This window comes from Neofelis nebulosa, chromosome 6 (assembly GCF_028018385.1).
Source record: "Neofelis nebulosa isolate mNeoNeb1 chromosome 6, mNeoNeb1.pri, whole genome shotgun sequence".
Taxonomy (NCBI): Eukaryota; Metazoa; Chordata; class Mammalia; order Carnivora; family Felidae; genus Neofelis; species Neofelis nebulosa.
The window spans coordinates 34,097,627-34,122,999 of record NC_080787.1 but is presented as its reverse complement, the minus strand read 5'-3'; the positions used below and the strand labels follow the sequence as shown (position 1 = coordinate 34,122,999).

General features: G+C 48.3%; 4 protein-coding genes across 6 annotated transcripts; 2 read left to right on the top strand and 2 right to left on the bottom strand.

Moving 5' to 3' along the window:
- Nucleotides 1-53: 53 nt before the first annotated feature.
- LOC131513955 (heat shock 70 kDa protein 1) lies at nt 54-2,482 on the bottom strand. The gene has a single exon (XM_058733380.1). The coding sequence runs from the start codon at nt 2,336-2,338 to the stop codon at nt 413-415; it is 1,926 nt and encodes a 641-aa protein (XP_058589363.1). The 5' UTR covers nt 2,339-2,482; the 3' UTR covers nt 54-412.
- Nucleotides 2,483-10,435: 7,953 nt separating this feature from the next.
- On the bottom strand, nt 10,436-12,872 carry LOC131513956 (heat shock 70 kDa protein 1). The gene has a single exon (XM_058733381.1). The coding sequence runs from the start codon at nt 12,671-12,673 to the stop codon at nt 10,748-10,750; it is 1,926 nt and encodes a 641-aa protein (XP_058589364.1). The 5' UTR covers nt 12,674-12,872; the 3' UTR covers nt 10,436-10,747.
- Nucleotides 12,873-13,015: 143 nt separating this feature from the next.
- On the top strand, nt 13,016-17,033 carry LOC131513954 (heat shock 70 kDa protein 1-like). Of its 3 annotated transcripts, none has more exons than XM_058733379.1 (2): nt 13,016-13,115; nt 14,790-17,033. In XM_058733379.1, the coding sequence occupies exon 2, from the start codon at nt 14,803-14,805 to the stop codon at nt 16,726-16,728; it is 1,926 nt and encodes a 641-aa protein (XP_058589362.1). In that variant the 5' UTR covers nt 13,016-13,115; nt 14,790-14,802; the 3' UTR covers nt 16,729-17,033. The 3 variants fall into 3 exon arrangements, with proteins under 3 accessions (XP_058589362.1, XP_058589361.1, XP_058589360.1); XM_058733378.1 differs by lacking the exon at nt 13,016-13,115 and adding an exon at nt 13,194-13,245; XM_058733377.1 differs by lacking the exon at nt 13,016-13,115 and adding an exon at nt 13,277-13,397.
- A 130-nt stretch (nt 17,034-17,163) lies between these two features.
- Nucleotides 17,164-24,756, top strand: LSM2 (LSM2 homolog, U6 small nuclear RNA and mRNA degradation associated). Its single transcript, XM_058736134.1, has 6 exons — nt 17,164-17,170; nt 18,320-18,642; nt 19,282-19,349; nt 23,947-23,977; nt 24,095-24,154; nt 24,254-24,756. Exons 1-6 carry the CDS (start codon nt 17,164-17,166, stop codon nt 24,377-24,379), a joined length of 615 nt encoding a protein of 204 aa, XP_058592117.1. The 3' UTR covers nt 24,380-24,756.
- The last annotated feature ends 617 nt before the right edge of the window (nt 24,757-25,373 follow it).

Genomic DNA, 25,373 nt, shown 5'->3' with positions numbered 1-25,373 from the left:
AAATTCAGACATTCCAAGAAAGGTCCGCTATCCCCCCTCAAATAAAAATAGACTTGTATTTGTAACATTTTATTTTTCATCATGAAGTATACAAATTGTTTAAAAAAAAAAAAAAAAAGCCATTCCATGACTTCCGGTGTTTACAAAGCAAAATTGGACAGAGGGTGGCAGTGTTTGCTCATTTTACAGAGGAGGGAAAAAAAAGCACCAACTTACTTTCAAGGCAAAAACTCTACTAAAAACACTAGTATATCACAAGGAAATAATAAAGACAAACATTATCAGGTTACAACCTAACTTTAGAATAAATTGAAATAACAGAAAACTGGAAGTAGGAAAAAATACAGTGTGATAGCAAGGTCCTCAGGGCACCTCGACTTGGAAAGAAATACGAGTCAGGAAGGTAAGGATCCTAATCCACCTCCTCAATGGTGGGGCCTGACCCAGAGCCACCTCTGGGGGCCTGAGCCCCAAAGCCACCAGCCCCAGGGCCACCCGCCCCCTGGTACAGTCCGCTGATGATGGGGTTACACACCTGCTCCAGCTCCTTCCTCTTGTGCTCAAACTCGTCCTTCTCGGCCAAGGTGTTGGCGTCCAGCCAGGAAATGACCTCCTGGCACTTGTCCAGCACCTTCTTCTTGTCGGCCTCGCTGATCTTCCCCTTGAGACCCTCATCCTCCACGGCACTCTTCATGTTGAAGGCGTACGACTCCAGGGCGTTCTTGGCAGACACCCTCTCGCGCTGCACCTCGTCCTCGGCTTTGTACTTCTCCGCCTCCTGCACCATGCGCTCGATCTCCTCCTTGCTCAGCCGGCCCTTGTCGTTGGTGATGGTGATCTTGTTGGCTTTGCCCGTGCTCTTGTCCGTGGCCGTGACGTTCAGGATGCCATTGGCATCGATGTCGAAGGTCACCTCGATCTGGGGCACTCCGCGTGGGGCCGGGGGGATGCCGCTCAGCTCGAAGCGCCCCAGCAGGTTATTGTCTCGCGTCATGGCCCTCTCGCCCTCGTACACCTGGATCAGCACTCCGGGCTGGTTGTCCGAGTAGGTGGTGAAGATCTGCGTCTGCTTGGTGGGGATGGTGGAGTTGCGCTTGATCAGGGCAGTCATCACGCCGCCGGCCGTCTCCAGCCCCAGCGACAGGGGCGCCACGTCCAGCAGCAACAGGTCCTGCACGTTCTCAGACTTGTCCCCCATCAGGATGGCCGCCTGCACCGCCGCCCCGTAGGCCACTGCCTCGTCGGGGTTGATGCTCTTGTTGAGATCGCGCCCGTTGAAGAAGTCTTGCAGCAGCTTCTGCACCTTGGGGATGCGGGTGGAGCCCCCCACCAGGACCAGGTCGTGGATCTGGGCCTTGTCCAGCTTGGCGTCGCGCAGAGCCTTCTCCACCGGCTCCAGGGTGCTCCGGAACAGGTCCGAGCACAGCTCCTCGAACCGCGCCCTCGTGATGGACGTGTAGAAGTCGATGCCCTCGAACAGGGAGTCGATCTCCAGGCTGGCCTGGGTGCTGGACGACAGGGTCCTCTTGGCCCGCTCGCAGGCGGTGCGCAGCCGCCTCACGGCTCGCTTGTTCTGGCTGATGTCCTTCTTGTGCTTCCTCTTGAACTCCTCCACGAAGTGGTTCACCAGCCTGTTGTCAAAGTCCTCCCCACCCAGGTGGGTGTCCCCCGCCGTGGCCTTCACCTCGAAGATGCCGTCGTCGATCGTCAGGATGGACACGTCGAAGGTGCCCCCGCCCAGGTCAAAGATGAGCACGTTGCGCTCCCCCTTGCCCGTCCTGTCCAGGCCGTAGGCGATGGCGGCGGCCGTGGGCTCGTTGATGATCCGCAGCACGTTCAGCCCCGCGATCACCCCCGCGTCCTTGGTGGCCTGCCGCTGCGAGTCGTTGAAGTAGGCCGGCACGGTGATCACCGCGTTGGTCACCGGGTAGCCCAGGTACGCCTCGGCGATCTCCTTCATCTTGGTCAGCACCATGGACGAGATCTCCTCGGGGTAGAACGCCTTGGTCTCCCCCTTGTAGCTCACCTGCACCTTGGGCTTATCTCCGTCGTTGATCACCCGGAAAGGCCAGTGCTTCATATCCGACTGCACCACCGGGTCGCCGAACTTGCGGCCGATCAGCCGCTTCGCGTCGAACACGGTGTTCTGCGGGTTCAGCGCCACCTGATTTTTGGCCGCATCCCCGATGAGCCGCTCGGTGTCCGTGAAGGCCACGTAGCTGGGGGTGGTGCGGTTGCCCTGGTCGTTGGCGATGATCTCTACCTTGCCGTGCTGGAACACCCCCACGCATGAGTAGGTGGTGCCCAGGTCGATGCCGATGGCTGCGGTTTTAGCCATGTCGGTGTCCTGCTCCCTTGCCCGGCGCTGAGGTTCAGCCTTTGTGAACGTCGGTCGGGATAGGCGACGAGGAACTCGGTCTGTTCCGAAGGTGCAAACTCGAACTTGCGGGGAGCCTGACTCAGCCGGTCTGCGGAAATTGCGCTAGCGGTCACCGCCTGAACCCCGAAGGTTTCTCCGCAGGCTTGCTGTTTTTCGGGACGGGGCGGCTCTGTGTTTATAACGCCTCATCGAGCCCCACCTTTTCTGTCCTCAGCCAATCACGGAGCTCTGCGGGGCTGCCAGGCCGGGAATATTCCAGCGGTTTCGCATCGCGTCCTGCCTCCAGGCTTTCTGGGACCAATCAGCGTTCTGGGTGCCGCCCCTCCCAGAACTCTCCAGACTCTTCTCGGATTCTTGGGAAGGGACCCGAGTCCTAAGGGGAGGAAGGAGAGGAGCTGGGAAGGGCGGTTGTTGGCTCCGCCCACCCAGTCTCGGTACCTCCCAGCGATGCTGTCCACGGACTTTGAAATTGACTAGAAAGACTAGCATTTATAATCGCAGGCCAGTGAGAGCCGCCTGGGGTTCAAACTAGTTTTGCGGTTTAAGATTAAGGTTAAGAAATACACGACTCCCAGGGATACCCCAAATACGTAAAGTTCCCAAGTTTCTCGAAGTGGGTGGGGTATCGGCGGGTCAAAGAGACTCTGATTGGATTGTGGCGCTGACGGATAGGGTCGCGTTTAGGCCCGCTGGTGCATTGGTCCAAAGGCCTGAGCTGCCTGAGGATTGCCTTAGCCAGCCGTGGCGTTTTTCCCCACTTTCGATTTAAAGTAGAAATGAGAAGGAAAGAGATAATGCAATATAGTTTTGACATCGTCTCTAACCTACACGGTTGAAATACCTGGGGATGGGAGAATTTGAATTTTTAAAAGAAAAACACTTAAGTAAACAATTGGTTCTTAAACTGGAGAACGTCCCCAGTGCCCCAGAAGGAACATGCTGGGTCAAGGGCGGGGGGGAGGGGGAAGGGTGGGGCAGGGGAAGGGGTAGGCTAGGGCTGGGATCCGCTGCTCCCCTTCGCTTTGGGCGGGGCTCGGGCCAGAGGAAGAAAAAACTTTCCGTGGGACTTCAGCTGTCTTTAAGACTTTGGGGCTTCTCCATTTCCCTCCTCTATCAAGCTGGGGGGTCTGGGCCACCCCATTCCCAGAGGGTTTGCCTGTTAATTCCCGGTTCATACTCAGACCCCAGAATTCGATCTTCTGCCCTCTGTCGCCCGTAGGCTGGCCCTCCTTTTTAAATGAAATGCAGAGGGAGGTGAGTCGGCAAGGGAGAGGTGAGGATGTTTAGTCTTTAATAGTATAAGCCACAGCTGGTTGCAGGTGGTCCCTGTTAAGCACACTGGTCGGGATGATGCTGGAAGGTGGGAGGGGTTGGCCGGACCCAGGTTCTACTTACAGCTCCTTTAAAAGTTAAGATTATTTGTCATGCATTTAATCCACCCACTTAGTTTTCTATCCTAGATTCCAACTTTCTGCATGTTTTCCTCTCTCCTTTAAATACAAACACATTTGATCATTTTGGCCTTTAAAAAAAAGTTCTTGGGCACCTGGCTGGCTCAGTTGGTTAAACGTTGGACTTCAGCTCATGTCATGATCTTGTGGTCCTGATTTCCAGCCCCTAGTCAGGATCTGAGCTGTCAGCACAGAGCCCGGACCCTGCTTCAGATTCTGTGCCTTTCTGCCTCTACCCCTCTCCTGCTCACGCTCTCTCTCTCTCTCTCAAAAATGAATAAATCTTAAAAAAATAAAAATAAAAAATTCTTTGTGGATATGTAAGACCAGCAGTTGTTGGGCGCGTGAACTGGAAGTGACATTAAATAGTACCAGGTTCACAACCCACCAAAAATAGACACATTGCTGTACCCACATAGTTGAACACAGAAAACCTAACACAATGAGAGAAAACAGTGTTTGTTTGTTTTTATATGAGAAGGCAGTTTTTGATGAAGTGAAGGAATCTTGCTTTTGAACATTTTTGCTCAATTGGAATTGCTTTCACAATCCTGTGTGTGTTTGTGCAGGCAAGTGATAACTTTTTTTACGTTCAGTTGTGGCTCCCTAATGAGTCATCTCCTAATCTGGTCAAACTGGTCAAACTTACGGAATTTTCCATTTCTTTATGCGATCTCTGGCAACTCCCCAAGCTTCCATTATAGGTGCCCAATGTGTCAACACTTCTAGGGGCCCTTAATCTCACCTCCTCCCTCTGGAAGCTTCCCTGCCATTACCTGCTACTAGCGGCAGTTCTGGATTCCTTCCTTCCTTCTTTCCAGATCTGCAGTTTAAACTTTATTGGCTGGAAGCAAAGGACATCACTGTACCCACCGCCTGGCAAGTAGACATGGTGATAGGGGTTCAAATCTTGCTGCTGTTGGCACAGCAGAAAAAGATCCATTACAAATGCTGTTTTCCATGAATCAGAAACCTACACTCTATAGTTGACCTACCTTTTGAGTTAACTCTCTCTCTGTGGACTGGTCTGGAAACTGAAACATCTATATTCCTTTTCATTTCCTGGCAAGGAGAGTGTCTCCTGGATTTTGTCTTTTACACTGGATGCCTTCCAAGGCAAAAACCCAGTCACAGGTTTAACTGGTGTCTAAAGTGACTGTAAGAACCCCAAGAAATTTTCTAGAATTTTACTTTGACTAAGTTTGCAATTAGGTTTTATCGGGTTTGGCATTTGAAAGGATAGAGTATCAGGTTTCCTCAAGCTGGTGGAACTGTCAGGTGCTTAACTAAGCGGGGAGTGGGGAGACAGGAGAGGGAGAGCCGAGAACGTTGACTGCTGGCGGCAGGAAGTATGGAGGAGGGGAGCCTTTATCACCCTGAAGCTGCTGCGGGTTTTTTTCTTCTCCTTTTTCCCTGCAGTTTCTCAAACTTTACTGTTTTCTCCTCAGTTCTTTCAGTTTTAAAAGATGGTATAATTCTAAGGTTAGCCAGAAAAAAACAAAAGAGGTAACTGATAGGAAACCTAGAACCAGGCATTTTTAACAAGTCGGTGGCAAAAGCTGCAGTGACCTGGGAAAGCTGCAGATTTCCAGCAGCTCGGAAAAAACTGAGACATACCCAGGTTTGTATCTGACTCTATTTCCTTGTTCAGACTGTTTTGTTTTTTGGTTTTTGTTTGTTTGTTTGCTTCTTCCTCCTTCTTCACAAGGAAATGCTTGTAAGTTACCTAAATTACAAAAGTCTCTATCTTTAAAATAGAATCAACAGAATCTATTTTATAGGATGGTAGGCATCAGTGATTAATAACATAATGCTTCTAAGGCCTTAGTTCTGTGCCTGTGACAGAGTAGTGCTCTAAAATTTGCTCCCTTCTCGCTTCTTAGCAGGGATCCCATACTCAGGTCTGACATCTCAAGTCTTTCCTGTTGAGTTGCCTACGAGGTTGGGGACAACTGCCAGGACAATGGCATTACTTTCAGTTTCCTGGAGAAACTATCTTAAGATTTTCAGGCAGAGGCCATTCAGGCAAACCTTTTCATTTTCAGAGAGGAACACAAAGGATCAGTGGTTCAGTGGCTTGGTCTGGTCACTCAGCTAATTATAGAACAGGGGACTGAACCTACAGGTCCTCATATTTCCCATTTTGAACTTCTCTCAGGGCTGGCACAGGCATCCTATCCCTTTCATTCTCTGAAGAGGAAAACAAATGGCCACAAAAGGGAGTGAAGTGAATGTCAGGGCTCTGACAGAGCACATTAGGGACACCACAGGGCTATGTGACCAGCCAGGGACTCCTCTCTCTGGGCTGCCACTTCTGACTCCTGACCATCCCAACCCCACCGCCCACTCCTACCTTTCCCACCCTTCCAGCTCTCCCAGCCCTGCCTCCCCTTCCCTTCATAACAGAAGGTTCCCTCGCAAAGGGGAAAGCAGGGAGCCCTGTTACTATGGCTAGGCTGGGACAGAGTTCACAGAATTTTCTGGAAATTAAATATAGAGAGATGACTAAGCTTGATTTTCTAGGGCGGGAGTTAGCGGGGTTGAGGGTGTGGGGAGACTTGGATGAGGCAGTTTGTTGAAGAGTTTTCCTACGAGTCAGTCTCCGCCCTGGAACCCAGAAAACTCCAGAAAGTTCGGGACAGCGGTGAAAGGGAGCGTAGAGCGCCAGCCGGAGAGGGCGGGGGCGGGGGCGGGGTCGCAGAGCGCGGAGGCCGCCGCTGGGGCCTAACTGGCGGGACTGGCCGCAGAATTGCCTGGCCGGTACCGGGGTTTTGTGATTGTTTTTTTCCAAAACGGGGTTAAAGGAGAAAAAAGGCGAGAGCTTCAGAGTATTTCTCACACTAGCTAATTTATGCGACGAAAACACTGGAAAGTCTCGTAACTCCTACAATTAGGCCGGACGAATTGGGTGGCCAGACGCCAGAAGAGAAGGTCCCCACACAGCCCGAGGCGAACGCACCCGGGGCCTGGCGAGGACGTGCGGCGGGGACGCACCCGGTGGCCTTGCCCTGTCGCCGCCTCACCGTCACCTCCTGGCTCTAGTTCCCCATTTAAAGGCCCTCGGAAGTGATTCTCGTCTTCTGGACACCTTCTTCCCCCTGCCTCAATGCTTCCCGGTTGTGCCCGATCTTCCGATCCTTGACTGGGCCCGACAGGGATGGTGGGGCGGGTTGGGTTCACCCCGATGTCCGGAATTCCCTGTGCGTCCCGACCCCTTAGGCTTTCTGTGAGCGGCTCGAGGAAAGGGGCGGGACTGGTGGTATTGATCTGTCCCAGTGCAGCGGATTCCCAAGAGGTGATCCAAGGGGACGTATTTAGGATTTCAATTAGACTGAAAGTTGATGTCAGTTACTGTTTCTTATCTCTACTATAAGGATCATCCTCTCACCTAAAATAACCCCATTTCTACCGAAAGCCCATGTTCCTGCCCGCTTCTCTCATATGTATAAAAGGTTTTGTTGTTGTTGTTTTGGTATCTTTTTCATTTTTGATGACAGAATCCTGTTAAATACGAGAAATGACAGTATGTATGTTACTAATAAAGCAGTCTTAGGCCCAAAGGTGTATTAGGGAAAGTACTAGATTTTTAAAATTCTTTCCTCACCCACAGTTCTTTTTCCTCAATGTACCTCCCCTACTCCCAAGTTTCTTCTGTTACCCAAAACACAAATTTCTTCAGCGATGACACTGCATTCTCTCTCTTTTTTTAAATCTTGAGAGAGCGAGAAAATTCCAATCACACTCCCCTCTGTCAGCCTGTCAGCACAGAGCCTGACTCTGGGCTCGAACCCAACAAACTGTGAGATCATGACCCGAGCTGAAATCAAGAGCCAGACGCTCAACCCACTAAGCCACCCAGGTGCTCTGACATTCTCTTTACTTTATTTAAATCTACAATTTCATCAGCCTTAACTCCTTGCCTTTACAAAGTGATTATTTCAGTCTGTGCAAAGGTATGCAGGCAACAACGTCTTATATTGATTTCTTAATAAAGCACCTACTTAGTAACTTGACTAGCCATAGGAACTTACTTTGTCCAGGGTTATTTCTAGAGATTTCCCTAAACTCTTATCAAAGTTGTTTGGTAGTTCCTTCCCAATCTCCACCCGTTTCCAATCTGCCCTGCCTATCCCCTGCACCTCTCCGCTAAATAGTGGTAGTGGTTGCTGAAGAGTCACTGTATTATCTGCAAATGACAGTCACAAATGCTACTGCAGCTCTAAGGGGCAGATGAGGTCCTGTAGCAAATGCGTATCCTCATCAAAATTGATTTACACTATGGCTAGAGTCCACAGCCCTACAGCTCAACTCTCCTGAAGGTTAAAAGTGCCTTTATAATATGGTCTAGAAGCCTAAGCATCTTGTAGATTTCCATTTCCATACTTCCAGGGCAAGGTCTACCATGTATGTGTCATTCTCATAACACTGATTTTCTTCAAAGGCTATTATTTACTAAAAGGTTTGATGGGCTTTGAAGAACACAGAAAATGCTTTTATGGGGTCACCTGGGTGGCTCAGTCTGTTAAGCATTCGACTGGATTTCGGCTCAGGTCATGATCTCAAGGTTCATGAGTTTAAGCCCCACATTGGGCTCCGACCTTATAGCAATGAGCTTGTTTGGGATTCTTTCTCTTCCTCTCTCTTGCTCTCATGCTCTCATTCTCTCTCACTCAAAATAAATAAAACTTCAAAAAACAAAAAAGAAAATGCTTTTATGGAATGTGGAGTGAGACCTTTTGTTTTTTGTTGAAGTGAAATTCACAAAACATAAAAACCATTTTAAAGTGCACAATTCAGGGGCACCTGGGTGGCTCAGTCATAGAATGTCCAACCTGAGCTTAGGTCATGATCTCACTGTGGGTTCAAGTTCCATGTCAGGCTTTCTGCTGACAGCTCAGAGCCTGCTTCGTTCGGATTCTGTCTCAATTCTCTCTGCCCCTCCCCTGCTCACACACTCTCTCAAAAATAAACAAACACTAAAAAAAAGTTAAGTGCACAATTCAGGGGTGCTTGCAATTATCTCCACCTACCCCCTCTATCTTGTTCTAAAACAACTTTGTAACCCCCAGGTGCAATTGATTTTTAAAAGGGTTCACTCATCAAGCCTGGAGAATTGTGGGCAGGCATTTTCTAACAAGGAAATTGTGGGGGGAATTATTTCTAGAATGCTAGCAGTTGGGATATGAAGCATCTCAAAGGGAAGGTAGTGTGTGGGAAGGATGCCTGTAGTAAGTCTTCTTAGTACAGGGCTGCAGGGTCCTTCCTCTTCCAAGTTAACAAATACTAAACCTTTGTTATCAATCCTATTGTTTCTCTGATAGAATTGTTTAGAATTGCACAAAATAAAAGCAAATGGGTAGTGACTGAGAAACCTAGGTTAGAAATAACCCAGAACCAGCCATGTAAAAGACAAAAGGCCTGTGGACTTGGGACAGCCTGGCAACAACTGAGGAAACCAGAGCTGGAATCCAGGTTTAACACCTTTGCTGAACTGGAATTTTTTTTTTTTTAATGTTTATTTTTGAGACAGAGACAGAGCATGAACAGGGGAGGGGCAGAGAGAGAGGGAGACACAGAATCTGAAACAGGCTCCAGGTTCTGAGCTGTCAGTACAGAGCCGATGAGGGGCTCCAACCCACAAACTGCGAAATCATGACTTGAGCCCAAGTCAGATGCTTAACCAACTGAGCCACCTAGGTGCCCCATGAACTGGAAATTTTTTTAACCAGTGACGTAATTTCAGTTAAATCAGTAACTTTTAAATCTCCCTGTTATGTTCACCTGTGCAAGTCAAACACTACCTAAACTTGGTGTGGTGGAATGAGAATTAATAAACACATAGCCCCCAAAACGGTGCCTGGTACATAAGGGCACTGAACTACTGGGTCCTTCTCTTGGGGCACCAAACTCAAGGACAAACTGCTTGAAGATACCGGGTACTTAAAATGTAAATAACCAAAGCCAGAAATGTGACATTTCTATCTAAGTAACCTCTCGGAAATGAGAAGTAAAGGCTGAGGCACCAGGCAAAAAAAAACAAAAAACAAAAAAACCCAAAAAACCTTTCATTTTAACACATGAGAACTAGAGATCAGGGTGGCATATGCATAACTGGGCAAGCCAGTGCCTGAACTCACATTTCCTCACTACCGATTTAGGACTCACCTGTTCTTTCATGCTGAAACCAGATTATGTATCATTGCTCTGACATATCAGGTGTACTTACAGGAACAGGCAGGCATGGCCTTACTCCCTAACTGCCTCTCCTTTTTGTCAGCTTCTCCAGTAACATCCCCATTCCCCCCTCTTTTGAGGCCACCCTTACATAAGGTCAACCCCCTCACCAACTTGACACCACTATGTCAGTAGCCTGTAATTTTTTCTGCATCCACAGACTCAACCCACTCATACCAAGCATTTGTTTCAACTCTCCCAAGGATACCATTTGCTTGAAAGAAATAGATCACAAGGCAATATACAGACGTACTTCTCCAGATCCCTGACCTTTATCTAAGATACAAATTACCATTCAACTTTAGACTAACAAGACAACCTATGCAAATTCTTCTAACCTCAAAATAAAACACAGAAACAGTCAAGATAATCAAATTATTGAGTTTATTTACTCTACAGAAAACAGTTAAAACAACAAAACAAAAAGGCCTGAGTTTGGGATGAATATTACAAAAAAGAAAATGCACAAAAGATGGCAGTATAAATTCTTGCTAGGTTTAGACTCTACAAAAAAAAAAAAAAAAAAAAAAGGAACTTTATCATTTCACCAAAGGAGACAGTCGAAACTTGGCAAACAAGTTGCAAAGTTGAGAGGTGATGAAATGCAGATATATAAGGCAATACAAAAGTCATGAATCCCAACCGTCTCCTCAACAAACACGAGCAATCTGGGGAAGAACTCCTAATCCACTTCCTCAATGGTGGGGCCTGACCCAGAGCCACCTCTGGGGGCCTGAGCCCCAAAGCCACCAGCCCCAGGGCCACCCGCCCCCTGGTACAGTCCGCTGATGATGGGGTTACACACCTGCTCCAGCTCCTTCCTCTTGTGCTCAAACTCGTCCTTCTCGGCCAAGGTGTTGGCGTCCAGCCAGGAAATGACCTCCTGGCACTTGTCCAGCACCTTCTTCTTGTCGGCCTCGCTGATCTTCCCCTTGAGACCCTCATCCTCCACGGCACTCTTCATGTTGAAGGCGTACGACTCCAGGGCGTTCTTGGCAGACACCCTCTCGCGCTGCACCTCGTCCTCGGCTTTGTACTTCTCCGCCTCCTGCACCATGCGCTCGATCTCCTCCTTGCTCAGCCGGCCCTTGTCGTTGGTGATGGTGATCTTGTTGGCTTTGCCCGTGCTCTTGTCCGTGGCCGTGACGTTCAGGATGCCATTGGCATCGATGTCGAAGGTCACCTCGATCTGGGGCACTCCGCGTGGGGCCGGGGGGATGCCGCTCAGCTCGAAGCGCCCCAGCAGGTTATTGTCTCGCGTCATGGCCCTCTCGCCCTCGTACACCTGGATCAGCACTCCGGGCTGGTTGTCCGAGTAGGTGGTGAAGATCTGCGTCTGCTTGGTGGGGATGGTGGAGTTGCGCTTGATCAGGGCAGTCATCACGCCGCCGGCCGTCTCCAGCCCCAGCGACAAGGGCGCCACGTCCAGCAGCAACAGGTCCTGCACGTTCTCAGACTTGTCCCCCATCAGGATGGCCGCCTGCACCGCCGCCCCGTAGGCCACTGCCTCGTCGGGGTTGATGCTCTTGTTGAGATCGCGCCCGTTGAAGAAGTCTTGCAGCAGCTTCTGCACCTTGGGGATGCGGGTGGAGCCCCCCACCAGGACCAGGTCGTGGATCTGGGCCTTGTCCAGCTTGGCGTCGCGCAGAGCCTTCTCCACCGGCTCCAGGGTGCTCCGGAACAGGTCCGAGCACAGCTCCTCGAACCGCGCCCTCGTGATGGACGTGTAGAAGTCGATGCCCTCGAACAGGGAGTCGATCTCCAGGCTGGCCTGGGTGCTGGACGACAGGGTCCTCTTGGCCCGCTCGCAGGCGGTGCGCAGCCGCCTCACGGCTCGCTTGTTCTGGCTGATGTCCTTCTTGTGCTTCCTCTTGAACTCCTCCACGAAGTGGTTCACCAGCCTGTTGTCAAAGTCCTCCCCACCCAGGTGGGTGTCCCCCGCCGTGGCCTTCACCTCGAAGATGCCGTCGTCGATCGTCAGGATGGACACGTCGAAGGTGCCCCCGCCCAGGTCAAAGATGAGCACGTTGCGCTCCCCCTTGCCCGTCCTGTCCAGGCCGTAGGCGATGGCGGCGGCCGTGGGCTCGTTGATGATCCGCAGCACGTTCAGCCCCGCGATCACCCCCGCGTCCTTGGTGGCCTGCCGCTGCGAGTCGTTGAAGTAGGCCGGCACGGTGATCACCGCGTTGGTCACCGGGTAGCCCAGGTACGCCTCGGCGATCTCCTTCATCTTGGTCAGCACCATGGACGAGATCTCCTCGGGGTAGAACGCCTTGGTCTCCCCCTTGTAGCTCACCTGCACCTTGGGCTTATCTCCGTCGTTGATCACCCGGAAAGGCCAGTGCTTCATATCCGACTGCACCACCGGGTCGCCGAACTTGCGGCCGATCAGCCGCTTCGCGTCGAACACGGTGTTCTGCGGGTTCAGCGCCACCTGATTTTTGGCCGCATCCCCGATGAGCCGCTCGGTGTCCGTGAAGGCCACGTAGCTGGGGGTGGTGCGGTTGCCCTGGTCGTTGGCGATGATCTCTACCTTGCCGTGCTGGAACACCCCCACGCATGAGTAGGTGGTGCCCAGGTCGATGCCGATGGCTGCGGTTTTAGCCATGTCGGTGTCCTGCTCCCTTGCCCGGCGCTGAGGTTCAGCCTTTGTGAACGTCGGTCGGGATAGGCGACGAGGAACTCGGTCTGTTCCGAAGGTGCAAACTCGAACTTGCGGGGAGCCCGACTCAGCCGGTCTGCGGAAATTGCGCTAGCGGTCACCGCCTGAACCCCGAAGGTTTCTCCGCAGGCTTGCTGTTTTTCGGGACGGGGCGGCTCTGTGTTTATAACGCCTCATCGAGCCCCACCTTTTCTGTCCTCAGCCAATCACGGAGCTCTGCGGGGCTGCCAGGCCGGGAATATTCCAGCGGTTTCGCATCGCGTCCTGCCTCCAGGCTTTCTGGGACCAATCAGCGTTCTGGGTGCCGCCCCTCCCAGAACTCTCCAGACTCTTCTGGGGCTTGCTGGGCTTGCAAAGCTTCGAGGAGGGCGGGGGTCGGCGCGAGGAGGTGGGAGGGGCTGGCAGGGCCGGAGGCAGGGCGGGGGCGGGAATGTTGACGCTGGCTCCCCAGACGCGTTACAATGGGGGTGCTGCCTCTGACCTCATGAGCTATTTAGGAATCGGGATGGTAGGGGATGGTAGGTCCGGAGTCCGCTCAAAGTTGTAGGGCGGGGCGGGTGGGGGGTGGGGGAACACCGGCTGCGCCGTTTGGATGTTAAAGGAGCCCCCAAGTACAGGGGCTCCGCAGTTGGAACATTATTAAACTGGATCGAAGGCGGCGGGACAATAGGTGAGCCAGGAGGGCTCTGATTGAAATGGAATGACAATAGGCAAGACTAGTAGATCCATGTTTGAGAAAGTGCTGGAAAATTCTGTAGTTTCAATCTATGGGGTGCATTGACTAATCAGGGAAGGGGGAATCCTTTGGCAAGGAGCCAAGGTGGGTGGGATTTGTCAGAGCTGCTGGAAAGAAGTGGAGGAGCTGATCTGTTAGTGTCTTCAGATAGTTTTATTCCAGAGAAGATTGGAGAGATTGCTTGTCACGCTCTATCTCGTCTGAGAAAGTTTGTGAGGGTTAGATTAGGTTCCTAGTAGCCATTTTCAGACTAGCCCAATAGTATGCCAACTAATGCCTAATGGAGGGTAAAGGAGTTGTGGAAGGTAGCTAAACCGAAAGATGGAGATTAATGTCTGGTGAAGGGACCAGAACATAAGATAATCTTAGTTCAGCAGGAGACAGTTACAATCTCAGAATAAAATATCACAGATAAAGAAACAGGACAATGAGGTTACACTCTGTGAAAATTAAACAGAATATATGCCAACTGTCCTCCCACTTACTTCCAATTCGCTAAGAATACTTTAGTCCAAAAAGCACTCTCCGTGAGAGAAGAGACTGGAATACTTGTACACTAGCAAGAAACTTGTTCATGGAGTTTATGACAGCACTATTCACAATAGCCATAAGGTAGAAGCAGCTCAAGTGTCCAAGGAAGGAATGAATGTACAAAATGTGCCCCATATATAATGCCCCTATATATATATAATTAATATTATTCAGGGTTAAGTAAACTCTGACACATGCTGTAACACATACATGAACTTTTGAGGATATCTTGCTAAGTGAAAAAAAAACAGTTACAAGAAGAAATTACTGTATAATTGTATTATTATGAAGAACTAGAGTAATCAAATTCATAGAGACAGAAAATAGAATAGTTGTTGTCAGGGGCTGGAGAGAGAAGGGGAATGGAGGTTTGTTTAGTGAATATAGAATTTCAGTTTTGAAAGATAAAAAGATTTTTGGAGGTTGTTTGGCCAGCAATGTGAATGAACTTACTGCTAAACAGTACACTTAAAAAATGGTTGAGATGGTAAATTTCACATTATGTGTATTTTAGTACAATGGAAAGTAATAAGGGCGCCTGGATGGCTCACTCCGTTGAGCATCCAACTCTTTTTTCAGCTCAAGTCATGATCTCAGGATTGTGGGATCAATCCTGTGTTGAGTTCCATGCTGAACGTGAATCCTGTTTAAGATTCTCTCTCTGTTCCTCTGCCCCTCTCCCTTGCTCGTTCGTGTTCTCCATCTCTGTCTCTCTAAATTAAAAAAGTAATAAAGTAAAAAAAAAAAAAAAAAAAAAGCACTCTGCCAAAACTTTATCTCATTTTTTTTTCTCAGGCCTCGGAAGACCATGGCTGCTGCTAAGGGAATGGCCATTGGCATCGACCTGGGCACCACCTACTCATGCGTGGGGGTGTTCCAGCACGGTAAGGTAGAGATCATTGCCAATGACCAGGGCAACCGCACCACCCCCAGCTATGTGGCCTTCACCGACACGGAACGGCTCATTGGGGATGCGGCCAAGAACCAGGTAGCCATGAATCCCCAGAACACTGTCTTTGATGCCAAACGTCTGATTGGCAGGAAATTTAATGATCCTGTAGTGCAGGCAGATATGAAACACTGGCCTTTTCAAGTAATCAATGAAGGAGGCAAGCCCAAGGTAACAGTGTCCTACAAAGGGGAGAAAAAAGCTTTCTATCCTGAGGAAATCTCTTCTATGGTACTGACAAAGATGAAGGAGACTGCTGAGGCCTTTTTGGGCCACCCTGTCACCAATGCTGTGATAACTGTGCCAGCTTATTTCAATGATTCTCAGCGTCAAGCCACCAAGGATGCAGGTGTGATTGCGGGTCTGAATGTGCTAAGAATTATCAATGAACCCACAGCTGCTGCCATTGCATATGGCTTAGATAAAGCAGGTCAGGGAGAGCGACATGTCTTGATCTTTGACCTGGGTGGAGGAACATTTGATGTGTCCATCCTGACCATAGATGATGGAATCTTTGAAGTAAAGGCCACAGCTGGGGACACCCACCTTGGTGGAGAGGACTTTGACAACAGGCTTGTGAGCCACTTTGTGGAGGAATTCAAGAGGAAGTACAAGAAGGACATCATCCAGAACAAGCGAGCCGTGAGGCGGCTGCGCACCGCCTGCGAGCGGGCCAAGAGGACCCTGTCGTCCAGCACCCAGGCCAACTTGGAAATTGATTCACTTTATGAAGGCGTTGACTTCTACACATCCATCACCAGAGCCCGATTTGAAGAGTTGTGTGCAGACCTGTTTAGAGGCACGTTGGAACCTGTGGAGAAGGCTCTTCGGGATGCCAAGATGGATAAGGCTAAGATCCATGACATTGTTTTAGTAGGGGGCTCCACCCGCATCCCTAAGGTTCAGAGGCTGCTACAGGACTACTTTAATGGTCATGATCTCAATAAGAGCATCAATCCAGATGAGGCAGTGGCCTATGGGGCTGCTGTACAGGCAGCCATTTTGATGGGGGACAAATCTGAAAAGGTACAGGACCTGCTTTTGCTGGATGTGGCTCCCTTGTCCCTAGGGTTGGAAACAGCCGGGGGTGTGATGACTGTCCTGATCAAGCGCAACTCTACCATCCCCACCAAGCAGACGCAGATCTTCACCACCTATTCAGATAACCAGCCAGGGGTATTGATCCAGGTGTTTGAGGGCGAGAGGGCCATGACCCGAGACAACAACCTGCTGGGGCGCTTTGACCTGACTGGAATCCCTCCTGCACCCAGGGGAGTGCCTCAGATTGAAGTGACCTTTGACATCGATGCCAACGGTATTCTCAATGTAACAGCCATGGACAAGAGCACAGGCAAGGCCAACAAGATCACCATCACCAACGACAAGGGCCGGCTGAGCAAGGAGGAGATTGAACGCATGGTCCTGGATGCTGAGAAGTACAAAGCTGAGGATGAGGTCCAAAGAGAGAAAATCGCTGCAAAAAATGCCTTAGAATCTTATGCTTTTAACATGAAGAGTGCTGTGAGTGATGAGGGCTTGAAGGGCAAGATTAGTGAGTCTGATAAAAAGAAAATACTGGATAAATGCAGTGAGGTCCTTTCGTGGCTGGAGGCCAATCAACTGGCTGAGAAAGAAGAGTTTGATCACAAGAGAAAGGAATTGGAGCAGGTGTGTAACCCAGTCATCACCAAACTCTACCAGGGAGGATGCACTGGGCCTACCTGTGGGACAGGGTATACTCCTGGAAGGGCTGCCACAGGCCCCACCATCGAAGAAGTAGATTAATCTTATCTGGAGCTGGAGGGCTCTAGGGTGCCTCTAAGGTGAATTTTGTTCCCCTCATCTTCAAACATTGTTATGATTCTTGAATTGACTGGACCTGAACCTGTTACCATCCCTTTCAGATTCTGACAAAAGAGTCTTGTATACCACCTTTTCACAATCCCTGTTTCTGACTCTTAGGAAAACTAGGCCCCTCTTTGAGCCATTTGATGAATTTGATGTCTGTTATTTATTTCCAACCTTCCCAACTTTCTTCTTCCTGTGTGGATGGTTATTTGTCATTCAGTAAATTTGTTCCTAAAACAAAATTTTTTTCTGGTATCTTTATTTTTTATTTTTTTTTACCTTTTTAAAGTTTATTTTTATTTTTAAAAATATATTTAAGTGCATTTAGGTCATCTTTACCTCCAACGTGAAGCTTGAACTCATGACGCCAAGATGAAGAGTCACATGTTCTTCCTGCTGAGCTAGATAGGTGTCCCTCTTCTGGTATCTTTAGACTGTTACTGTACCTTGAAAATAGGAAAAGAAGAATCAATGAAGAGAGAGTGTGTGTGGTCTGATTGTGAGCTCATTGTGAATCATTAAACTGATAAGTGGAAAGTATTTGAATTTTCATGAGATAATTGTTTTAAGTGGGAAAATGGCTTTTTGTAAAGTTTATTTATTTATTCACTCTGAGAGTGAGCGACCACAGGGAGAGGCAGAGAGAGAGAGAAGAGAGAGAATCCCAAGTAGGCTCCACACTGTGCCATTAGCGCAGAGCCTTATGCAGGGTGTGAACCCAGGAACTGTGAGATCATGTCTTGAGCTGAAATCAAAAGTCAGATGCTTAACCAACTGAGACACCCAGGCGTCCCTGAAGCAGGAAAATAACTTTTGATCATCAGCCTCCTTTAGCTCCAGGTAGAGCAGTTGCTATGCTTGTACTCAGTGATAGAGTGGTTTAGGTGCTTAGGGTTCAGCTGGGGGGGGGGGGGACAAACTTCTGCTTGATGTCCTTATGATACTTATAGTGGGGTCAGAAGATCCAACATCTGTGTATTCAGAGTCGATTATTACATCTTTTACATGCAGAAAACATTTCTACAACGAAGTGCTGACAAATGGGTACTTTTGTGCAAGATGAGAAATGGAGGATTTGTAGTCTTATTGAAAAATATTTTCACCTATTGTGTCATATCCCATATTTATAAAACCCTTGGGGACAGGAGCATAGAAGTATGTGTAACAGCCCTTGTGTCCCTTTGTGTTTTAAGTGAAATGTTACAATGGGAATTTCTAGCCCTGAGCAAGTTTCTGTTTGGTTTTACTCAGTCCTTTACAGGCAAAAGGGTCTGAGAAATATGGACTGAGATTGAGTCCTTGGGAGAAATATGTTACTGGGAGCCTTTGATAGAATCAAGAGGAGTGCTCAGGCTCCTGATTTCGGGGATTCTGCACCATGTTATTTTCTAAAGTTTTTATCCAAGTGTGACATATAGAAAAGTGTACAAATCAGGAGTTTTCGCAAATTCCTCCACAGTTGTCAGTAGAATGTAAGGTGTGAGCAATCGTGCTGTGGATGGCACTGTCAGTGAAAAAAACCTCTAAGAGGCGGTGTACCTCTTCAAACAGCTGGGGCCCGCGCCTGCGTGTTTGGAAGCGCGCCACTCGGGAGGAAGTGGAAAGGCAGGAAGACCCGCCCCTTTCCCGGCTCAAGCGCCCCCTCGGCTCTCCCCTGCTAGCGCTCCCAGCGGTGCGACCCTGCCGCGTGCCGTAGTGCTTGCTCGGAGCTTCCTCCGAGCTTCTCGTGGCGCCTGCGCGACCCCGCCCATTCCCACGCGCGGGCTAGCGTCTCGGTTGCGGTCCGGCCCCAGTCCCGCGGTTCCCGGCTCTCGTTTTCCCGGCCCGGCCGGCAGCGGCTTGAGCACCATGGTAGGTACCGTGACGTCACAAGGGGCGCCCGGGCGGAGCGCGGGCGTGCCGGCGGATAGTAGTCGGGGTGGCGTCTAGGCTTTGACCGGCGGGGTCGGAGTTGGGCCCAGGGGTCTTGCCCCCATCCTTAGTTCTCACGCCTCAAATTCTGGGGTGCGGGGGAAGACACCTGGGAGCAAATGGGGATTTTCCTTCTTTTCTTTCTTTCTTTTTTTTTTTAAACTTATGAGGGAAACAAAACAAACGCGGGAGAGAGTTGGAAACAAGGGGAGGGAAAAAGCGAGACCTCAGGAGGCTTTGGGAGGGTGCGAATGGGATACTTTGTACAATTCTGTTCACTGGGGCGAGTGGGCAGGGCCCCAGGAGAGGTGGGCGATTGAGAGACGCACCCGGAGAGCCCGAGGAGTGCAGGGCAGAGTGTCTCTCTGGGGCTTTCAGCCAGGGGCTCAGTGAAGGGTGCAGAATCTTTTGCGCTTCAGGCGGCCGTCCCTATCAGAGTATTCTTTCCCGTGAAGTTTTGAGAACTTGCCAGAGATGTGGTGGGGATCCCAATACCAGTATTTGGGGATACTGGCAAAGGAGCACTCTTCCCTACTGTGTGCCTTCCCATATGATGGTTTTCCCCCTCTCGCCCAATAGCTCTTCTATTCCTTTTTCAAGTCCCTCGTGGGCAAGGATGTGGTCGTGGAACTCAAGAATGACCTGAGGTAGGTACCCATTCTGTAGGGGGCGGAGATATGCAGGGCTCTGGAACCTCTTTGACAAGTATTTGAGGGCTGGGCACAGTGGGAGAGCTACAGAAGAAATAAATGACCAGTGCCTTAAGTTTAAAGTACTAGAAAGAGGGCAGCGCAGGCATCAATAACATTTTTTTCCTTCTTTGCGAAACGAACATAGTTTTGTTTTTTTCTGACTAAATCATAGACTCCTTTGACCCAGCTTACAGAAATGTACGAATCAGTGCCACAGGTAAAGATGTATGTGCAAAGAGGTTTGTGGTTTTACTTTCAATAGCCCCAAATTGGAAACAAATAGCTGTCTACCCGGAATGGGTTGATTGAGTTGTGGTACTTCCATATTATACAGCTGTCACAGAGGAATACGATGCATTGATCTGGAGAGCTGTTGCATAATAGTATATATGGCACAATCTTCCTTTTGTTAAAGAAAATGTAAAGGGTAAGCCAAAGACCAATGCAATACCTTATGTCTTGCTGCTTTTACATCCTCTACCCTCTTGTATCATTAGTTCCTAATTACTGTTCAGGACTTGGAGTAAATGCTGTATCCTTGGAGACACTTTTTTCCTGGTCCGTCTAGCCATATAAAGTCTGTCATATAGTCTAATTTTCTTCCTAGTGGGTGCTTCTCAAATTGTGGTTTCATCGAAATGTTTATGGTTTATGTCCTGTCCTTCCTACAGGGCCAGAACCTCAGCTCACCATTGTGTACCTAGCATAGGCCTGGTATATAGTAGGTGCTTAATAGGTGTGTGCCGAAAGAAAGAAAAATAGCTAACATTTGAGAACCTTCTATCAACTAAGCACTATTCTGAATATTTTGTATGTATGAATTTATTTAATTCTCATAACATGTCCATATGACATATACTATTGTTGCTGTCTTACACATGAGGAAACTGAAGCATAGACATACATGTTAAGAAACTTGCTCAAGTCTACACAGTTAGTGAATGACACAGTCAGAACTGAAGTCCAGTTCTGTCTGGTGTGTGCACACGTGCGTGCACGCTCCCTTAAATTAAAAACAGAGCAAGACAAATACCATATGATTTCACTCATATGTAGAGTTTAAGAAACAAAACAAATGAACATAGGCGGTGGGAAAGAGGCAAACCAGAAAATAGATTCTTAACTATAGAGAATAAATTGAGGATCACTGGAGGGGAGGTGGGCAGGGAGTAGACTAGATGAGTGAGGGATATTAAGGAGGGCACTTGTGATGAACACTGTGTGTTGTATATAAGTGTTGAGCCACTAAATTCTACACCTGAAACTAATATTACACTATATGTTAACTAGAGTTTAAATAAAAACTTGAAAAAGAAACGGGGTCATATTCTTTATGCAGTTGTGAAACTTGCTTTTCATCTGACAGTATGTTGTGGATATTTTTCATGTCAATAAAGTTGATCTTTAACATTCTTAATGTCTGTATGGCATTTTTATTAGCTGGCTGGAACTACTTTAACCGACTTTGCTGTTGCACATTTAGGCTGTTTCCAGTCCCTTGTTTTTATAAATCATGCTGCCCTGGACATCCTCATGCATGCATCTTTGTTCCCATCTCTTTCTTTAGGAAAAAAAATCCTTTGAATGAAGTGTACATTTAAAGTATCATTACTTATTACCTGACTCTCCTTTAGAAACTTTATTTTTTTAACTTTATTTTCCAAGTTTTTATTTGAATTCTAGTTAACATACAGTGTAATATTCGCTTCAGGTGTAGAATTTAGTGATTCATCACTTAACATACAACCAGTGCTCATCACAAGTGCCCTTCTTAATACCCTACTTTTTTTTTTTTTAATATTTATTTATTTTGGGGAGAACACAAGCAGGGGAGGCGCAGAGAGAGAGGGACAGAGGATCCAAAGCAGCCTCTGTGCTGACAGGCTGACAGCAGCAAGCCTGATGTGGGGCTTGAGCTCACGAACTGCGAGATCGTGACCTGAGCTGAAGTCAGACGTTCAACCAACTGAACACCCCAGATGCCCCTCAAATTTTTTTAAGATTTTATTTTTAAGTGATCTCTACACCCAGTGTGGGACTCAACCCCACAACCCCAAGGTCAAGAGTCACACGCTCTACTGAGACAGCCAAGCATCCCTCTTTTAGAAACTTTGAATCAGTGTATTCCCCACCCCCAACAATATCTTCCATGTTTCTTTGTGAGGTAATTTCTTAGTTGGGGAAACGTTGATGTCGTAAGGAATGATGAAGAGAGGGACTTGCCTTTTATTTTATTTATTTTTAAGATTTTATTTTTTAAAGTAGTCTCTACACCCAATGTGGGGCTTGAATTCATAACGTCGAGATCAAGAGTTGCGTGCTCTTCCGATTGAGTGAGCTAGGCACCGTAGACTTGCCTTTTAGATCAGAGATTCCCATTTATGGCACTAGTGATGCATATGGTGTTGATGGTATACAGATTGGGGCCATATAGAGAGACAAGTGTGGAAGCCAAAACCACCCTAGGCAATTCTGTGAGATGATTTGTTTTTGGTTTTCCTCTTCTCTCCTTCCTGGGTCTTCTACATGGCAATAATAGCTTATGTCCCATGCCCTACAACAGGGACTTACAATATTTGAAAGTAGTCCATTGGGTTGGGGGAAGAGCTTGTTTCTCTCATGCTTGATGTCATACTATTTTTCTGCCAGATACTGTTAAAGGACTGAATGAAATGACACCACCTTATACAATTCCTGAAAGTTACTTCGCTGTTGCAGATGGTAGTAGGGTGCTCTCAAAGGCTTTTCAGCAGCCAGGGATGTGGGGAAGCCACCACTGAGGCAGTATGTCTCTGGATTTCAGAGACTTAGAATTTAACAAAAATTGGGGTCCACAGAGAACTGCCAATTTATTTTTGGCAAGGACATTTCTAAAATTACCATTTATTATAATCATTTTTATTAAAAATTTCTGTTCATATCAGAAAGTAAGGGCAATTAAAGAGTTATTCTTAGGGAAGAATATTGGTAATCTTTAACACACTACATACACACTCAACACATGCTATATTAACTTGTGTTTTGTTTTTAATGTTTATTTTTGAGAGAAAGGCAGAGCGTGAACAGGAGAGGGGCAGAGAGAGAGGGAGACACAGAATCTGAAGCAAGCTCCAGGCTTTGAGCTGTCAGCACAGAGCCTGACTCGGGGCTCGAACTCACAAGCAGTGAGATCGTGAGCTGAAGTCAGACGTTTAGCTGACTGAGCCACCCAGGCACCCCAACCTGTGTTTCTTTTGTCACAGACTTAAGAAACCTTCGAGCACACATCAGTGTTTGAGAACCACAGTCCTAAGGAACATAGAATTGTGATGACATGCAGGGTGGCCAGGATGGAAGCTGACCTGTATTGAAGTGTAATTAGACCTTGGTTTGTAGAAGTCAAATTGGAAAGAGAAATTATGGAAATGTTAGAAAAATGTCATCAAATGATGGGGACATGGGTCATGGAGGATGGTGAAGTACTACTCAGGATTTGAGGTTGTAAGACTGTTGAAGCCATTGACAGAAATTAAAGAGGTTGGGAAAGAGAGGTAGCATGACTTGGAGTACTGGTGTTCTGATAGCATTCCTCATTCACATTTCAGAGGGCCCAGGGATTGAGGAAGGGACAGGACATCCCTGTGCCTGCATCAAGAACAATGTTAAGCTATTTTGTCTACTTTACCTATGGGGCTCTGGTTCCAAGGCAAGAAATGTTTGAAAATAGCTGATGGTTTGGGGAATCAGACCTGGACTCAAGTCCCTGTTTGTCCTAAACTTGGGCACGTTACACAGTCTCTGAGTCCCTAGAGGGTAATGGCTATCTTGCAAAGTGGCTAGAAAGACTGCAAATACGTGGAATACAGGTCTAGTGCATGACAGTTGTTTAATGGTAGCTGTTAAGAGTGAGTTGGTTTGGGGGTGCCTGGGTGGCTCAGTCGGTTAAGTGCCAACTTTGGCTCAGGTTATGATCTTGCAGTTTGTGAGTTCAAGCTCCATGTCGGGCTCTGTGCTGACAGCTTGGAGCCTAGACCCTTTTTTGGATTCTGTGTCTCCTTCTCTGTCTGCTCCTCCCCTGCTCACACTCTGTCTCTCTCTCTCTCAAAAATAAAAAAAAAATTTTTTTAAGTGAGTTGGTTCTAGGAGAGGAGACATGAGATCTAAAGTATGGCTCAGTTGATTAAGTGTCTGACTTTGGCTCAGGTCATGATTCCACAGTTCATGAGTTCAAGCCTCGAGTCAGGCTCTGTGCTGACAGCTCAAAGCCTGGAGCTTGCTTCAGATTATGTGTCTTCCTCTCTCTCTGCCCCTCCCCCGCTCATGCGCTCACGCTCTCTCTCTCTCTCTCAAAAATAAATAAACATTTAAAAACTAAATAAGTAAAATAACATATTGCAGTAAAAGCATTGTCCTTCTTGCTCCTGGGTTTAGGAATGCCCCCTTTTGGTTCTACGTTTTCTGGCTTCCTTAAGTCCTTGACTTCCCCCAACCATGTTCTTATCCATGCTCTGAAGACATCTCTGTTTATTTTGGTTTAAACTGATTTGGTTCTCTCCTCCATCTCCCCCGACAGCATCTGTGGAACCCTCCATTCTGTGGATCAGGTGAGATATCGTAGGAGCCTAGAATCGGGTCTTGGGGAAGGTGAGGGGAGAGTTTCGGTGCTGGGTACTTGCATGTTTTCTCTAGAGCTGATGATGCTATTCATCTTCTTTTCTTAGTATCTCAACATCAAACTAACGGACATCAGTGTCACAGACCCTGAGAAATACCCTCACATGGTGAGTTGGCGATGGTGAAGAGGAAACAGAAGCAGGATGCTCCCGGGTGGATAGCAGATATTTTTAAGGGTGTTTTCACATTTGTCTATCTTGGTCTAGTTATCAGTGAAGAACTGCTTCATCCGGGGCTCAGTGGTCCGCTATGTGCAGTTGCCGGCAGATGAGGTCGACACACAGTTGCTACAGGATGCAGCAAGGAAGGAGGCCCTGCAGCAGAAACAGTGATGGTTCCTTCTCTTCCCTGTCCCTCTTCTATTGGTGACCTTTAACCTCAAGTCCCAGCCAGGACCCCTCCCTCCCCATATTGAGGATTTTTTGTCTTTTCTTTTTAAATAGTGGAGCCTTTTTTTTTTTTTTCCTATTATTATTTCAGCGATGAGTGGATGAGAGGAAATAGTGTGGAGCAGCTCTCCTCTGTTGAGGAGGGGAGGATAAGTAGGCTGAGGAACTGCAAAGTCAGCCTTGTCCTCAGCATCTGTCCTTCTCACTCCTTCCCTGGAGTGGGAAGAATCTCCTAGATTTCTCCAGGGCACCATGTGATTCGTTTTGGGGATGGAAGGAATCTGTCCCGCATCGGGAATAAACTTATGATGCACATTTGAGTTCTAGTTCTGTGTGTGTTTGGGGAAGGAGCCTGGAGGGTGGGAAAGGGATGTTGCATTCATCCAAGCCCTGGTACTCTCATCACCTCAGCCAAGAATCCAACCCAACTTCCCAGCATTGTCTGCCCCTCTTCTTGGCGTAAACCATGTAATACCTCACCTGGCTACACCATGTTTCTTGAACATGCCCCTGCCTACCGTGGTCTTCTGCTTATACCCACAACGAGTACTTGCTGCCCTTCCATCTCTGTCCTTCTGTTAACCTGACAGTAATGAGACACCAACATGCATTTGATGCTGCTCTATCATGCCGCCTCAACCCAGCCAAATCACTACACGCTTCCTGAATATCTATAGAGGTTTAACACAAGTGACAATTTTTATTGTGGAGAGTTGTAACTGGGAATTAACTGAATTCTTAACTGGCTCATTCAGCAAATAGGAGTTTTCTATACAGATGAGTTCTCAGCGCTAGAGGACCTTACGGGGCCTCCAGCTTGACTCCCTCTTCTTTGCGGAGGGAATGAGGCTCCGAGAAGAGGCGGGGCGCCCTCTCGGCCGCGGCCGGCAGGTTCCCGGACTGCCCGCTGGGCGCCGCCCTCTTCTGGCCCGCCCGA